The 18,986-nt window shown below is 37.2% G+C and overlaps 1 protein-coding gene across 1 annotated transcript in view; it reads right to left on the reverse strand.

Moving 5' to 3' along the window:
- The window catches only part of PDHX (pyruvate dehydrogenase complex component X), a 108,154-nt gene that overhangs the window by 33,838 nt on the left and 55,330 nt on the right, over positions 1 to 18,986 (reverse strand). The window contains 2 exon segments of the mRNA XM_037840059.1: positions 396 to 543; positions 2,147 to 2,321. Coding sequence (XP_037695987.1) covers positions 396 to 543; positions 2,147 to 2,321 — 323 coding nt within the window.

An 18,986-nucleotide genomic window follows, 5' to 3' on the forward strand; every position in this document is an offset into this window, starting at 1 on the left:
TGAAAATGCTTTAAAAAAGAAAAAAAAACAGGATGATTTGTAGAGCTCTGTGGAAGACACAAAGTTGGTACTCAATAATTACACACTGAATGTTAGCCAAATGCACCTTATTCTCATATAACAAGAAGGAATAAAAGAAAGCAGAAGTGAAACTCTTATTCTGCATAAAGGTACTATGTCCATGACTTATTCAATACTATGTGACCAATTTTTTTTTTAAAATAGGAAAACAGAACCAATTCCTTTCTTTAACAGAAAAGCACCCACCAGAATAGAGTACAAATAGATTATGGAACTGAAATAAAAAGTTACAAAATGTGGGTTTTCTAAGTAAAGGATTTCATGATAGTTAAGTCAGCATATGTATTGCATTAAGTAAATTTAACTTTACTAACCTTTGACCAGATCTTGTCTTACTTTTAAAACAGCTCCAAGGTCACAGTCAGCAGTAGCATACGCATGAGGTATGGTACTTTTAGATTCAGTTAACCTCTTGGCAATAACTCTTCGAATATTGCTAGCAGGGATTTCAGTGAATGTGCCCTGCAAGGAAACAGCAATCATTAAAGCCTAAATGGGATTGGGAAAAAAAAAACAAAATCCTTCATAACTGGAATCCAGCTTCAGTGACCTAACTTATGACATCAATTACAGATTAATATAGGAAAAAATACTCTTAAAGATTCTTAGTATAAGGATATATTAATATTTCTAAATTAAATTATAATATAAATTATTTATATTATTTGCTTTATAGTATATGACCGTAACAAAAACATAGAAAACATTTCTCAATTGTATATGGGACATTTTACATTACTGTATTTAAGATAATTACAAAAGAAATCAAACAAATCATGAACAATTGCCCCAAGGTCAATTTTAGTTACAAATACCACTTCTTAATAAAACTCAAAGCAGCTGATGAATCAACAAAACAACTACAGGCAGTTCTTTCTTATAAAAATGGCATAGATGGAAGAAGATTATCCAATATACTGGATAAACTGCCAAATTGTTTCTATTTTGGTTTGCAATCTTTAAAAACTTACATTTGATTATCTTATTTTCTAGGAATTCATAATATTAGGTATAAATAAGATAAAATCTTGCTTTAACTTTACTATACCTTTTCCATTCTGGTTTTTGAATCTCTCAAAAGCATGATGGACCCCAAATTGCATTAATGCCTTTCTTTTCCTTTACTCCATTCTGGGACTAGATTACAATAATGTCAGGATAATATAAAGCAGCAAAAAGTACAGCTGATTTCTTTTTTACAAATGCTCTTCTAGACAAGGAATTACATCTTTTTATTGAGGTTCCCAACACACTTGATCAATCAGAAAAAAATGCTCTTTACATACCATTACGTAATTTGCTTTTATAAGAAAATAGTAAAAAGATTGGACTACACACAAATTTTCTATTTATGCAGTCATACATTAAAAATCATACATATATCATATATTAAAAATCTGTTTCCCATGCAACTTGTACTGTTTTCAACTATTTAAAAATATTATATTGGAAGAGAAATAGCAGAGTACATTTATTTTACTTCTTCATATTTAAGAGTCCATTCAGTTTCAAATAAATCTGGTTATCTTACATTTCTTCTGATGGGAAGCCAATGACATGACAGGTACTAGGAAAAGAAGGAGCAAAATAGAGTAACTTGAAAGCAAAAAGGGTTGTTATATTTCATGTATGTGAGAAAGAAAGAATGACTAACTATACAGTTTATATATTCTTCTTATGAGGCTATCCATTGCCTGGTCACAAAATAAAACATATGCACAAAACAGAGTGTCAGCTACCAATTATTAGCATCATATAGGAGGAAAAAAGATATGAGAAGTATCGTGATTATAGAGCATACATATGGGACTGAAGTTGTAGAACTTGTGATAAATTTAAATTGAATCACAGTCTCAAGTTCCATTTGGAAGTTGGCACTGTACTAGCAAATTTGATTTATACATGGAAATCTGTAAAACAATGCATGTAGAGTGTTTTTTCCTTTTACCACTTTTTGCTACTACTAAAATGAACTGGTAAAAGTACTCAGAAAATATTCATCAGTTGCCCTAATTTTCTCTCTCACTTAAATCTGAAAAATAAAAATCTATTCAGATGACATTACCAATGCATTAGGTTGTCCAGGAGTTGACAATGGTGGGATCAGTGGCCGGGGATAAGAGGGCTCAGCGGTGGCCTGTGGGGGCAAAGGCACTGCAGGAGTGGCTGGAAGGGCTTGGGGCTGTCTGGATTCTGCGATCTTGCCCATCTGTTTCAACTCTACCAGTTTGACAGCATCCCTGGAGAGAAATGGAATTAGATAACTGATTGGCAACAAGGAATATAAGGCAGCTTTCAGAAAGTAAAGGGAGATGGGAAAGAAAGACACAGAAGAATATAGATGTCAAGGATGTAATACAAAACCAGTTACTTAAAACAGAAAAGTATATTCTTTTCTTACCTTCTTGCTGATGCATATTATTTGTCCAATAGCTACAGTATTTCTGCATTTTCAAAACCCAAACAACAACTAGGATTTTATCAAAGTATTGGGTATAGATACTAATTTTTTTTAAGCAAACTAATCTTCTTTGGGGGATGGGGGTGTCATTTGGTAGATGAGCAATTAATTAATTAAACCACACCCTCATTCTTTATACTAGTGAAATAATTTTCACATGGCATTCAGAAAGTGTCAAATTTATTGTGCCTATGACTTTCAACAGGATATTCACTAAACCATTATTTATGCCACTGCAAGTCAGTTTGTTTATGGTCACAAAATCAAGGCCTCATCTTGAATTTTGCTCACTTGCTATCAACACAACCTAATGTCATAAACTAACCCATATCATCAAAAATATAAAATAAGTAAACTAGTTAGAAATTGCCTTTGTATTACTCTGTAAAACAAAAGTTATCTTTGTTTTCTAAAAGGACAGGCTACTAATATGCCAAACCTTCAATTCACTATGTTAAGTTACAGTGAGTACAAATAATGTATTTTCTTAAATAAAATATCTTACAAGTAATTCAGAAGTACATTTTACAATTTTAAGAAAAACTTGTTTTACATAATCTAAACAACTTGAGGGTGACAAAAATCTAAAGAAAAATTATATTTTTAAAATTTCTCAAAAATAATATTTTGGCATTGTTTATCAAAAGAATTGAAGAAGGGGAAAACCTAGCATCTGTTGAGCATATTCAAGATAATAAGTATCCTCCCCCCCAAAAAAAAAACCAAAAAACATAAAACCTTTTTACTTATGGCAGTATGATAGGCAGAATTCTGAAATGGCTCCAAATTCCCGTCCCTGGTGTACCCATCCCGTATAATCCCTTCCACTTAAGTGTGGGTACCACTGTGAATGTGACGGATGGATGTCACTCCCATGCTTAGATCACATGACAAAACTAAAGGGATTTTGAAGACATAATTAAAGTCCCAAATCAGCTGACTCTGAATTAATAAAAGGGAAACTATCCTGGGTGGGCCTGACTTACCAGGAGCTCTTAAAAGCAACTGGGCCTTCCTGAAAGAAGAGATTTGAAGCCAGAGATTCTCTTTCTGGCCTTAGAGAAGCATATAGGTGTGTTATGAGCTGCCTATGGAGATGACCTGGTGGCAAGGATCTAAGAGTGGCCTCTATGAGCCGGGAGTGGTTCCTAGCCAACAGCCAGTAAGGAAACAAGGAAGGCCATGGAACTGAATTCTGACAACAAACAAATGAGCTTGGAAGAGGACCCCAAGCATCAGATAACACCTGACCAACACCCTGATTTCTGTCTTTCGGGAGCATAAGCCAAGAACCAGTCACACCATGTTCAGACTCCTGACCTACAGAGATAATAAATGGGTATTGTTTTACACCAGTAAGTTTGTAGTAATTTGTTACACAGCAATAGAAAACTGAAATTGGCAGGAACTCTCCAATCTGGGCACATAATTACAGGGATCCTCCTTAGGTACTGGTATGTTTTAGGAAAGACGGTCCATGCATTATATTAGATCCAGAAAGAGTGCATGAGCTTAACTTTAAGTATAACTAACTTTGTTTCAAAATTAAAGAGCTGACATTTAAGATAAGAGCTCAGATGGACAAAGAAATCTTAAACGTTATATTATCCTGTGTCCCTAAGTACTACAAGGGTAAAAGCGGAAAGATGAGCCCATTTTGTCAGATACTGTGCTTATGTTAATTATTTAATCTTGCACCAGCAATTTGCAGAAGGTATTCTTATTCCCATTTTTAGGCAAGTAAATAGGCTCACAGAAGTTAAATTCCATGTCTAAGTCGGTATTTCTTAAACATTTACAATATTCAAGGTGTTAGAGATACAATGTTAATCAAAATTCTGCCCTCAAGGGACATTTATTTTACAGGGGAGTCATACATTAAGCAAGTAAACAAATGAACAGATAGTATGTGCTGTGAGGAAAATAAAGCAGAGTAATGAGATAGAAAGTGGTGTGGCAGGGAGGGGATTAATATAAAACAAGATTGTCAGGGAAGGCCTGAGGAGGCAATATTTGAGTGGAATGATGTGAAGGAGTAAGTTTCAAGAAGAGCTGAGGAGAATGTCTCTAGCAGAGGGAACAGAAAGAGAAAAGGCAAGAAAAAAGTGGCTTCTAAGAAAAGGGAGGCCAGCACGGAAGGACTACAGAGAACAAAGTGGACGGGATTGAAAGATAAGTAATAGACAGAGGAAGTTAGTTAATATCTAACCAGGGCTGGGATCAAACCCAGGTATGGCCAACTACAAAGCCCGTGTGCATTTCCCACTACTTTGCTAATACCTCTGCAGGTTATGCAAATCGAATATAAACTGATGTGGAGTAATAGTAATTTTTTCTCATAAAAAGAGACCAGAGTAGAATAAGTAAGTATCAGATTCACAGCAATTCTGGGGTTGAAGAAGAAATGGGAATCTGCATACTCTAATGCTAAAACTAGGACTTCTTGACCAAGGCCTTTTAATCATCATACAAAAAGTAACAGGAGCAAAACTTGGGCCAATGTTGGCTCTCCAAGGATAAGCCACAAGATGGTGATGGTAACTGAAAGACTGATCGGGTGGACAAGGTATGTGCCCTAAGGAGTGGCTGTTTGTACTCTTAAAGTTTTTAACAACAAGCTTACTTCTAGGGCAATTATTCATTTATTTTTAATTTATTTATATTTATAATCAAAAGCACCATTTTCCAGTTAATTGTGACTATAACGATTTGTGAAGCAAATGACCATCGATAAATCCCTGAGGTCTTATGTCAAAAGCCAAAACCCTAGACAAACAGAAAAAAGTTTGAGCATAGGTATAAAATAAGGCCTTCTATTGATTAAAAAAAAATGCCTTTAATGAAAGTAATTTAGCTTTTAAGAGTCCTTACAGGTAACATCCAACGTTACTTTCCATTTTACATAAAATAATTCAGCATTAACTCTTCAGTTACCATGTCTCTAATAAAATCTATTATTATTTTGGTTTCGAACCAAATTAAAGTTTAGCACCAGAGTGACATGTCGAGAAAACTATTGCCTTATATAAGGATCAATTACTCTCAGTCAGTTAAAAACAAGCAAAAGAAAACAATGAAACCTTGGGGAGACTACAAAAATCTACATTGTTACTGTCTGAAAATATCTATAAAAAAAAGACTGGAGATAACTAAATAGACACATTTATATTCCACTATCAGCATAACTTATCATTTACCATTTTATCAAGGAACCAGCAGTTTCATCCCCATAGTAATTAAGATTCTTGGGTAAAATGGTACTTAGTGAAGGATGAAAGTAAACAGGAGTCATTCACTATAAACAAGCAAACAGAAAATCAATTCTGGCTATTGATTCAGAGTAAACTTTTATTGCTGGTTTTGCACTTACATATTTCATGAAATATATTGTTTAATAACAGCCAAAAATTTAGTTTCTGTAAAAAGGAAGGTTTTAATGATTTCTGCCCATTAAATAATTACTCAGACTGAACTGAAAAGAAATAGGTGAGCACTAAAGGCTATCAAAATTATGAGAAAAACAAAAATACTTCTCACATTTGCAGAAAGGCAAAGGATACTCCTCTTATAGTTCACCAAGGTTAGAACCTTCTCCATCAGGATCCATCAGAGAGTTAATTCCCACAGTGTGCCGTGAAATAATTTTGAAAAGAAATACCACTAAAAACATACTAGATACTTGCCCGTTATACCGACAAGTTTCTTGATGCTGTGATACGAATATAAACATTAACTTCAGCTATGATTTAAAATGTAGCTACACCAAAGATGCTGAAGCTATAGAACCTAAATGTGTCCCAGCATTTGCTTTCTTACCATAGCCACAAGTATTCCTCTTTCATGTGCAGGCAAAGTAAAGTGTAACTTTTTGCACAATATATATTCTGAGCAATGTTTGCTTTCATGTAAAATTAAAATAATGACTCTGACATCCATGATTTTCTTCACAAATACATCAGAGGCACTTTCTCAACATTTGGAACTGATTTTTCTATGCTACTTGCTCTACTAGTTAACAAGGTGTGCAAAAAGAATGTCCCTCACCATTTCAAGAACATGTGCTAAGACATTTTGGGGAGAGCTCATGCCAAAGTCTGCATATTTTCAACCATATCAAAAGATGACATCTTTGTATATGACACCAGGCCACATTTTTTCCAAGGCTCACCTTAATGCTCAACTTAAAAGACTTCAGTATTATACAAAATCAAAAGTCTTCAATAATACATGCTTTAAGGATGCATTTTTATCTCATGAAATCTTTTGTAATATTTCATATTTTGAAGATCCACATCCAAAGGTTGAATCTCTTATGGTGGAGGGATTGGGGAATGAGGGCAGGGAAGAGAACTGAGTAATAGGGGGAGAAAGATGATAAAAATATTAAAAAACAAAACTCTTTACACTGCTTCCATAGAATAACCAGCAAGAAAATATCCTTTTCCTTAAGAAATATTACAGTACTAATATAACTGTTCGACTCATGTTTTTTTTTTTGTTTTGTTTTGTTTTGTTGTTGTTAATTTTTTTTATTAAATTCAGTTTTATTGAAATACATTCACACACCATACAATCATCCATGATATATAATCCACTGTCCACAGTATGATAACATAGTTATGTGTTCATCACCACAATCTATGAACATTTTCCTTACATCAGAAAGAACCAGAACAAGAATAAAAAATAAAAGTGAAAAAAAACACCCAAATCATCCCCCCATCCCACCCCATTTGTCCTTTAGTTTTTATCCCCATTCCTCCACTCATCCATACACTAGATAAAGGGGGTGTGATCCACAAGGTCTTCACAATCACACTGTCACCCCTTGTAATCTACATTATTATATAATTTCGACTCATGTTTTTTTTAAAAAAGATATTCATTCATCATATATATTAAGCCTATATGGAAGAAGGAAGAAAGCTACTCTTCTTCACTCCACTGCTGTCACACTACTGCCACCCCTCCCAAAAGTCAACTCCTCACCAAATTCAAGAACCTTTTCTCAGATCCCACCTTCCTTGACTTTTTACCCATCTCTTAAGTATCTTTTGAGATTCCAACATTGGAATTTTAGTCTTCTAAACAGTTTTGTCTATCAATGATGTCAGTTATAAATATTGCTTTATTATCTACCCAACTTAACTCTCTAGTCTCAAATTATGCACCAAGATGCCTTTTTACTTCAATGAGCCTTACTCCTAGATGGCTTGTCAGTGCTGACAGTAAGCTCCAAACCAAATGCATCACCCCCTCCACCAGGCCAAATGCTTCCCCTAAATCCCTAATTTCTATTTATGGAATAAAAATTTTATCAGTCAGACCAGAATCCTAAATTTATTCCTTGAGCTGTTGCTATCTTGGCCTATACTCCACATTCAATCACTTTCAAAGGTGTCTGGAGTCTATCCTCATAATATTGTTGTGATCATGTTCTTTTAATCCACTGTTGTGGTTGGGATCTTTTGATTAGATTGTTTCCATGGAGATGTGACCCCATCTGTTTCGGTCTGCTAATGTTGCTGGGATGCAAAACACCAGAGATGGATTGCATTTTATAAAGGGGGTTTACTTGGTTACACAGTTACAGTCTTAAGGCCATAAAGTGTCCAAGGAAAGACATCTACAGTAGGGTACCTTCAGACAAGATGGCCATTGGCATCTGGAAAACTTCTGTTAGCTTGGAAGGCATGTGACTGGCATCCGCTTGCTCCAAGTTTCCGTTTCAAAATGGCGTTCACCAAAATGTTGCTCTTAAGGCGTTTTGTCCTCTCTTAGATGCAACTCCTCTTCAAAATGTCACTCTCAGTTGCCCTCTGGGGTCCTTCTGCCTGTGAATTCCTTGACTCCAGTGATCCAGGTAACACCCACCCTGAATGGGCAGAGTAACACCTCCAAGGAAATTATCCAATCAAACATTTCACTGACAGTTGATTGAGTTACATCTCCACGGAAACACTCAATTAAAGAATTCCAATCTAATCAACACTAATATGTCTGCCCCCACAAGACTGCATTAAAGAATATGGATTTTTCTGGGGGACAAAATATATATAAACCAGCACACCACCCATTCAAGGTGGGTCTTAATCCTTTACTAGAGTCCTTTAAGAGAGTTCACACAGAGAGAGAGCCCAGAGAAGCTAAGAGAGACATTTTGGAGAGAAGCTAAAATACGTAATCCAGAGTTTGCCCCCAGGAGAAGCAAGGAGGACCCACATGAGCTGAGAAAGCCAAGAGAGATGCTTAGACAGAAAAGCCCTGAGAGAAACAAGAGAGAGCTGAGAGAAGCTAAGAGATTCAGAAGCCCAGAGACACTTTGGAGAAAGCCACAGAAACCAGAAGCTAAACCCCAGAGAGGACAAGCAGACTCCAGCCATGTGCCTTCCCATGTGACAGAAGAAACCTGAATGCCATGGACATTTCTTCAGAGAAATTGTTGACCTGTTGACGCCTTAATCGGGATGTTTTCACGGCCTTAGAACTGTAAATTTGTGAACCAGTAAACCCCCATTGTAAAAGCCAATCCATTTCAGTATTGTATTTTGGCAGCTTTAGCAAACTGGAACATCTCGCTTTTACTTTTTCTATCCTTATTTAAGTACTCTTTACCTCTTACCTGGATTACTTTGAGCCTACTAACTTATCCCTTTACCTTAAGTCTTTTCCTGCTCCAATTTATCTTACACAAATGCGACCTTAAGTCTTTTCCTGCTCCAATTTATCTTACACAAATGCGAGAAACGGATCTTTCTAGGGTGCATCTATGATTATTTTACATTTCACCGAATCTTTAACAATTCATGGATTAAATACAGAATCTTCATCCTATCCAACAGAAATATAGGCAAGGCAAGTCTATCTTGTTATAACACTTTGAAGTTGCTTTATTCCAGTTTTACTGACAGTTCCACTAAGGCATAGACTGGTAAGAGATTTAAAATATTAAGATACAAACAATGCCAAATAAGACTGAAGTGGTGGTGGTGGTGGGGAATCACCAGCTTAGCTGGGTAACCACAGTGGATAAAATTATCCAACCTGGGGGGAATGCAAACTATCAGAATTCTTAATTTTAATATTTTATGGCTAAATGAAACCTTTAGATCTTTAACTAACAAGCTCATTCAGGAGAACCTAAGAAGACAGCTAGGAGAGATGGGACAAAAAACATCTCCGTGAAAAATACTAGATAAAAGCCAGAAAGTGACCCAGAACACCAGTTCCAGCAATGCACCAGCTGGACAAGGTCTGCTAAACCCACAGGGACTGTGCACTTGGTGAAACCAGGAGTCTGCATTCTGAAACGAGTGAGTGAGCCTCCTGAATATCTGGCAGCCACACGGTGGTGTGGGGAAACCGGAGGCTGGCGTTTGGAATTGGACTAGTCCTTTTTTAAAAAAACCCAAAAGCATCTGCAGATACGGCAGCAAGAACCGCACAGTGAAGTGTGGCAGGAACGAGCTGTGTGAACACCTCAACATCTAGCGTGGAAGATAGCCTTTGCACACCCACTGCTAATTGTCTCAGAGCGAGGCAGGCAGAGGTGAGCCAAAAGGGGGAAATAACCACGCCCCTTGAAGCCATCTTCCCGGCAGGCTGGGAACGCTCCTGCCTGGCACCGGAGCCAGAGCTGTGCCAAAAAACCCAGTGCGACGGGAAGTGTTTCCAGTATCAAGTGCACATGCCACAATATTGGGCATGGACAATAGCCTTTTGCACACCCATAGCTAATTGTGCCAGAGCTGGGAAGGTGGAGCTATACGAAAAGGGGGAAATTAATACACTCCATACAGCCATCCTTACAGTAGGCTGGGAAGACACCTACATGACCCGGGTGCCCAGAACTTTCCTTGAGGGACAGTGCACACTTGTGATGTAGCAAAACCTTCCCTCAGCAGAGGCCCTAGAAGGGCACGGCTTGGAAGAGGGATCCACTCGGAAATCCCAGGGACCATACGCCAATACCAAGGACTTGTGGGTTGGCAGTAGAGACAATCTGTGGCAAGACTGAAATGAAGGTTTAGACTCTTGCAAGAGCCTTAAATCTCCAGGAACACCTGGGAGGTTTGATTATTAAAGATGCCCTCCCTCCCTAACTGCTCAGACACACAGCCCACATTCAGGACGGACAGCACCAACAACACACCCAAATTTGGTGCACCAATTGGATCCCACAAGAATCAAACCCACACACACCACAAAGACAAAGTTGGGGAGAACTGACTTGAAGGGAATAGGTGACTTGCAGATGCCATCCACTGGTTGGTTAGAGAAAGTGTATTCCACCAAGCTGTAGATCTGAGAAATTAGAAATTAGTATCTGAATAATCCTACATATCCTACAAGAACCATATCAAGTAAAGCAAATGCCAAGAGGCCAAAAACAACAGAAAATTTTGAAGCATATGAAAAAACCAGACAATATGGATAACCCAAACCCAAACATCCAAATTAAAAGATCAGAGGAGCCACAGTACTTGGCGTAATTAATCAAAGAACTAAAGGCAAACAACGAGAGCACGGCACAGGATATAAAGGACATGAAGAAGAGCATGGCACAGGATATAAAGGACATGAAGAAGACCATAGAAGAGCATAAAGAAGTAATTGCAAGAGTAAATAAAAGAAAAAAGATTGTATGGAAATAAGAAAAACCTTGGACCATATTAAAAAGATTCTGGATACTCACAGTACAAGACTAGAGGAAGGTGAACAATGATTCAGTGATCTCGAGAACCACAGAATGGAAAATGAAAGAACAAAAGAAAGAATGGGGAAAAAATTGAAAAAATCAAAATGGATCTCAGGGATATGATAGATAAAATAAAACATCCAAATGTAAGACTCATTGGTGTCCCAGAAGGGGAAGAGAAGGGTAAAGGTCTAGAAAGAGTATTCAAAGAAATTGTTGGGGAAAACTTCCCAAACCTTCTACACAATATAAATACACAAAGCATAAATGCCCAGTGAACTCCAAATAGAATAAATCCAAATAAACCCACTCCAAGACATATTCTGATCAGACTGTCAAATACTGAGAAGGAGCAAGTTCTGAAAGCAGCAAGAGAAAAGCAAGTCACCACATACAAAGGAAACAGCATAAGACTAAGTAATGACTACTCAGCGGCCACCATGGAGGTGAGAAGGCAGTGGCATGACATATTTAAATTCTGAGAAAGAAAAATTTCCAAACAAGAATATTTTATCCATCAAAGCTCTTCTTCACATATGAGGAAGAGCTTAAATTTTTCACAAACAAATGTTGAGAGATTTTGCTAATAAAAGAGCTGCCCTACTTCAGATACTAAAGGGAGCCCTACCAACAGAGAAACAAAGAAAGGAGAGAGAGATATGGAGAAAGGTTCAATACCAAAGAGATTCAATATTGGTTCATTAAAGGACAATAAGAGAGAGAGGGAAAAAATACATTGACAAACATAAACCAAAGGATAAGATGGCTGATTCATGAAAAGCCTTTACAGTAATAACATTGAATTAAATGGATTAAACTCCCCAATTAAAAGATATAGATTGGCAGAATGGATCAAAGAATACGAACCATCAATATGCTGCATGCAAGAGACTCATCTTAGACACAGGGACACAAAGAAATTGAAAGTGAAAGGATGGAAAAAATATTTCAAGCTACAGCTAAAAGGAAGCAGGAGAAGCAAAAGTAATCTCAGATAAAATAGACTTCAAATACAAGGACGCTATGAGAGACAAAGAAGGCCACTACATACTAATAAAAGGGGCAATTCAACAAGAAGAAATAACAATAATGAATGTTCATGCACCCAATCATGGTGCCACAAAATACATGAGACAAACACTGACAAAACTAAAGGAAGCAATTGATGTTTCCACAATAACTGTGGGAGACTTCAACACATCACTCTCTCCTATAGATAGATCAACCAGACAGAAGACCAATAAGGAAACTGAAAACCTAAACAATCAGGTAAATGAATTTGATTTAACAGATACATATATAAAACATTACATCCCAAATCACCAGGATACACATTCTTCTCTAGTGCTCACAGAACTTTCTCCAGAATAGATCATATGCTGGGAATAAAACAAGCCTCAATAAATTTAAAAAAATTGAAATTATTCAAAGCACATTCTCTGACCACAATGGAATACAATTAGAAGTCAATAACCATCAGAGACTTAGAAAATTCAAAAATACCTGAAGTTTAAACAACACACTCTAAACAATCAGTGGGTTAAAGAAGAAATAGCAAGAGAAATTGCTAAATACATAGAGATGAATGAAAATGAGAATACAACATATCAAAACCTATGGGATGCAGCAAAAGTGGTACTGAGGGGGAAATTTATAGCACTAAATGCATACATCAAAAAGGAACAAAGAGCCAAAATCAAAGAACTAATGGAGCAACCGAAGAAGCTAGAAAATGAACAGCAAACTAACTGTGAACCAAGTACAAGAAAAGAAATAACAAGGATTAAAGCAGAAATAAATGACATAGAGAACAAAAAAAACAATAAAGATAACAAATAACACCAAAAGTTGGTTCTTTGAGAAGATCAACAAGATTGACAAGCCCCTAGCTAGACTGACAAAATCAAAAAGAGAGAAGACCCATATAAACAAAATAATGTTGTATGATATTTTATTTTTCTTTTTATTATCTTTTTCATTGTTTTAAAAAAATCTGTAGTAATCAATTTGTTCAAGTTCCAACTATGGTGATAAATGTACAACTATATGATGATGCCATGAACAATGGATTGTACACTGTAGATAACTATGGTATGTAAATACGGCTCTATAAAATGGTAGGAAGAAATATAAATAGGGATAAAAGTGCTGGAGAAAACATGGAGAGAGGAATGTACGTATTTACTGTTGGTTAGGAGACAGAATGGTGTAGCCTTTCTGAAGGACAGTGTGGTGGTTCCACAAGAAACTACGTATGTGGGTGCCAAAAGGTCCTGCAACCTCCTTAGGGGGCATATACTTGGAAGATCTGAGAGCAGGGACATGAATGGACATCTGCACACTGGTGTTTATGGAGGGAGCACACATGATGTTCAATGGGTGGAAGTGGCCTCAGGGTACGTCAACTGAGGAACAGAATGGGGAACTGTGGTGTGTGCATACAATGGAATACCGAGCAACTGCAAGGAGGAGTGAACCTGTGAGACCTGCAATGCAGCTAGGTGAATGGATCCTGTAGACAGCATTTTGAGTGCACTATGCCAGAAACAAATGCAAGCACTATAATGCTTCACTAATATGGACTATGAAAACTCATAATTGAATCTTAGAGCACAGCTTATTAGGGGAATGCTTATTGTAATGGTCCCTAGATTGTAGGCTCTTACACCAGTCCCATCTATTCCTGAACTGTAATGGCTATCTCCAGATTCTGAGATGCTGATCCCTTTGTGTATAACCTGAAGGATACCTGGAACTTTGGGTATCTGTACGACACCTGAAACTCAGAGCGAGAGCTCAGCAGATATGAATGCCAGCATTAGTACATACAGTAGCTGTTAAAAAAGCTGAAGAAGAGTCTAGACTTCAATTAGAGATATGAATGAAGCAGATCTAGTTAGGACTGGGGCAAATTGGGCCAAAGGATAAAGGACGATGCTGACTGTGTTTTAAAACTTCAACTTTCATGTGAGACTAAGGAAAGGGATGTTTACTTGGTGCAGGATCTATATTTCCTAAACAATTTAACTCATACAGTTTGCACAAATACAATAATTACATGGAACTTTTAATAAGGAGTGAGACCTGGTAAGTTTGTACAGGTTACTGTGAAATAGTGATACATCCCAAAGTAATTTGGGCAGAGAATAAAAATCTATATATTCAGGGCCCCCTGGGGAGCCTGGGGAAAATTTGGAAGTGTTGGACTTCCTCACCTGAATTCTTGCTGATGTCCTCACAAACATTGAGGACTGGCAGTTTGGTATACCGAACCCTCTATCCTGGGGCTTACCCTTTGGAGCTCATGACTGCAAAGGAGAGGCTAACCTGCTTATAATTGTGCCTAAGTGTCTCCCCCTGAGTACCTCTTTGTTGCTCAAATATGTTCCTCTCTCCAGCTAACCCACATTGGCAGGTGAACTCACTGCCCTCCCCCCTCTATGGGACCTGACTCCTAGGGAAGTAAATCTCCCTGGCAGTGCAGAACATGAATCCCAAGGATGAATCTGGATCCAAAATCGTGGGATTGAGGACATCTTTTTGACCGAAAGGGGGATGTGAAATGAAATGAAATAAAGTTTTAGTGGCTGAGAGATTCCAAATGGAGTCAAGAGGTTACTCAGGTGGGGACTCTAATGTACTATATAGATAACCCTTTTTAGGTTTTAATGTATCGGAATAGCTGGAAGTAATTACCTGATACTATCAAACTGCAACCCAGTTGCCCTGACTCTTGAAGATGATTGCATAACAACGTAGCTAACAAGGGGGTGGCAGTGTGACTGTGAAAGCCTTGTGGATCACACTCCCTTTATCCGCTGTATGGATGGATAAGTAGAAAAATAGGAACAAAAACTAAATGAAAAATAGGGTGGGAAGGTGAGATGAATTGGGTATTCTTTTTACTTTCATTTTTCATTCTTATTTTTACTTTTTCTGGTATAAGGAAAATGTTCAAAAAATAGATTGGGGTGATGAATGCACAAATATATGATGGATTGTTCACCATGGATGACTGTATGATACGTGAATATATCTCAATAAAACTGAATTAAAAAAAAATAATGAATGAGAAACGTGACATTACTTAGGATCTAAAAGAAATTTAAAAAATTATAAGAGGATACTATGAACAACTGTATGGCAACAAACTGGATAATGTAGAGGAAATGGACAATTTCCTGGAAACATATGAACAACCTAGACTGGCCAGAGCATAAATAGAAGACCTCAACCAACCAATCACAAGCAAAGACATCCAATCAGTCATCAAAAAACTTCCCACAAATAAATGCCCAGGGCCAGACAGCTTCACAGGGAAATTCTAACAAACTTGCCAAAAAGAACTGACACCAATCTTACTTAAACTCTTTCAAAATGTTGAAGAAAACTACCTAACACATTTTATAAAGCTAACATCAATCCAATAACAAAACCAGGCAAAGATGCTACAAAAAAGGAAAACTACAGGCCAATCCACCTAAAGAATACTGATGCAAAAATTCTCAACAAAATACTTGCAAATTGAACCCAAAGACACATTAAAAAAATCATACACCATGACCAAGTGGGTTTGATTCCAGGCATGCAAGGATGGTTCAAAGTAAGAAAATCAATCAATGTATTACAACACATTAACAAATAAAGAGAGAAAAATCAAATGATCATCTCAATAGATGCTGAAAAAGCATTCAACAAAATCCAACATTCCTTTTTGATAAAAACACTTCAAAAGGTAGGAATTGAAGGAAACTTCTTCAATATGATAAAGAGCATATATGAAAAACCCACAACCAGCATAGAACTCAATGGTGAGAGACTGAAAGCCTTTCCTCTAAGATCAGAAATGAGACAAGGATGCCCGCTGTCACCACTGTTATTCAACATTGTGCTAGAAGTGCTAGCCAAGGCAATGTGGCAAGACAAAGAAATAAAAGGCATCCAAATTGGAAAGGAAGAAGTAAAATTGTCATTATTTGCAGATGATATAATCTTATACTGGGAAAATCCTGAGAAATCCACAATACAGCTACTAGTGCTAATAAACAAATTTAGCAAGGTAGCGAGATACAAGATAATGCACATAAGTCAGTAATATTTCTATATGCTAAAAATGAACGAAGTGAAGAGACACTCAAGAAAAAGATACCATTTTCAATAGCAACTAAAAAAATCAAGTACCCAGGAATAAACTTAATCAAAGCTGTAAAAGACCTATACAAAGAAAACTATGTAACTCTACTAAAAGAAATAGAAAGGGACCTAAAAAGATGGAAAAATATTCCATGTTCATGGATAGGAAGGCTAAATGTCATTAAGACATCAATTCTTAGATGAGACGTCAAACTCACCTACTGATTCAATGCAATCCCAATTAAAATTCCAACAGTCTACGTTGCAGACTTGGAAAAGCTAGTTATCAAATTTACTTGGAAAGGTAAGATGCCTCGAATTGCTAAAAACACTCTAAAAAAGAAACACGAACTGGGAGGACTCACATTCCCTAACTTTGTAGCTTATTATAAAGCCACAGTAGTCAAAACAGTATGGTACTGGCACAAAGATAGATATATTGATCAGTGGAATCAAATTGAGAATTTGGAGAAAGACCCCCAGATCTATGGCTGACTGATCTTTGATAAGGCCCCGAAAGCCACTGAACTGGGACATAAGTGTCTTTTCAACAAACGGGGCTGGGAGAGTTGGATATCCAAATCCAAAAGAATGAAAGAGGACCCCTACCTCACACCCTACACAAAAATTAACTCAAAGTGATCAAAGACCTCAATACGAAAGACAGTACCATAAAACTCCTAGAAGATAGTGTAGGGAGACATCTTCAAGACCTTGTATTAGGAGGTCACTTCCTAGACCTTGTATAAGCAACAAAGGAAAAAACAGATAAATGGGAACTTCTCAAACTTAGAAGTTTCCATACCTCAAAGGAATTTGTCAAAAAGGTGAAGAGGCAGCCAACTCAATGGGAAAAAATTTTTGGAAACCATGCATCTGACAAAAGACTGATATCTTGCATATAGAAAGAAAGCCTACAACTCAATGATAATAGTACAGACAGCCCAATTATAAAATGGGCAAAAGATATTAAGAGACAGTTCTCTGAAGGGGAAATACAAATGGCCAAGAAACACATGAAAAAATGTTCAGCTTCACTAGCTATTAGAGAGATGCAAATTAAGACAGCAATGAGATACCATCTCACAGCGATTAGAATGGCTGCCATTAAACAAACAGGAAACTACAAATGCTGGAGAGGATGTGGAGAAATTGGAACTCTTATTCATTGTTGGTGGGACTGTATAATGGTTCAGCCACTCTGGAAGACAGTCTGACAGTTCCTTAGAAAACCAGATATAGAGTTATCCTTCGATCCAGCAATTGCACTTCTCGGTATATACCTGGAAGATCTGAAAGCAGTGACATGAACAGATATCTGCACGCCAATGTTCATAGCAGCATTATTCACAATTGCCAAGAGATGGAAACAACCCAAAAGTCCTTCAACAGATGAGTGGATAAATAAAATGTGGTACATACACACAATGGAATACTATGCAGCAGTAAGAAGGAACAATGTCATGAAACATTAAGAGAACATGGATGAACCTTGAAGACATAATGCTGAGCAAGATAACCCAGACACAAAAAGAGAAATATTACATGCTACCACTAATGTGAACAATTGAAAAATGTAAAATAAATGCTTTATAATGTAGAATGGAGGGGACCTAGTGATAGAGAGCAATTAGTGAAGGGGGAACGATAACTCAGTAAGAACAGATAAGCTATTGTGGGTAAATTTAATGCTCTGGGAATGCCCAGGAATGACTAAGGTTTGTTAATTTCTGGTGGGTATGGTAGGAACAAGTTCACAGAAATGTTACTATATTAGTTTACTTTCTTAGGGTAGAGTAGGAACATGGTGGAAGTAAAGTAGTTATATTAGGTTAGTTGTCTTTTTCTTATTCTCTAGTTTTGGTTTGTTTGAAATGTTTTTTTATTGTGAGTTTTTAAAAAAAAATGTTTTTTGATGTAGTTAATAGTTAATTAAAAAAAAAAAATGAAAAAATATGCTGAGCCCCCCTGAGGAGCTGGGCAAGAATGCAGGGGTGTTGAGCTTCCCCACCTCGATGGTTGCTGATGTGCTCACAGATATTGGGGACTGGTGGTTTGATGAGTTGAGCCCTCTATCACTAGACTTGCCCCTGAGAAGACTGTTACTGGAAAGGAGAGGCTAGTTCTGCTTATAATTATGCCTAAGTATCTTCTCCTGAAGGCCTCTTTGTTGCTCAGATGTGGCCCTCTCTCTCTAGCTAAGCCAACTTGGCAGGTGAAAGCACTGCCCTCTTTCCTACATGGGATCTGACACCCAGGGGAGTAAATCTGCCTGGCAACATGGAATATGACTCCTGGGGAGGAATGCAGACCCAGCATCGTGGGACGGAGAACATCTTCTTGACCGAAAGGGGGATGTGAAAGGAAATGAAATAAGTTTCAGTGGCTGAGAGATTCCAAAAGGAGCCGAGAGGTCACTCTGGTGGGCACTCTTATGCACAATATAGACAACTCTTTTCAGGTTCTAATGTAATGGAATAGCTAGCAGTAAATACCTGAAACTATCAAACTACAACCCAGAACCCGTGTATCTTGAAGGTGACTGTATAACAATGTAGCTTATGAGGGGTGACAATGTGATTGCGAAAGCCATGTGGCTTACACTCCCTCTTG

Source organism: Choloepus didactylus, chromosome 6, assembly GCF_015220235.1.
Source record: "Choloepus didactylus isolate mChoDid1 chromosome 6, mChoDid1.pri, whole genome shotgun sequence".
NCBI lineage: Eukaryota > Metazoa > Chordata > Mammalia > Pilosa > Megalonychidae > Choloepus > Choloepus didactylus.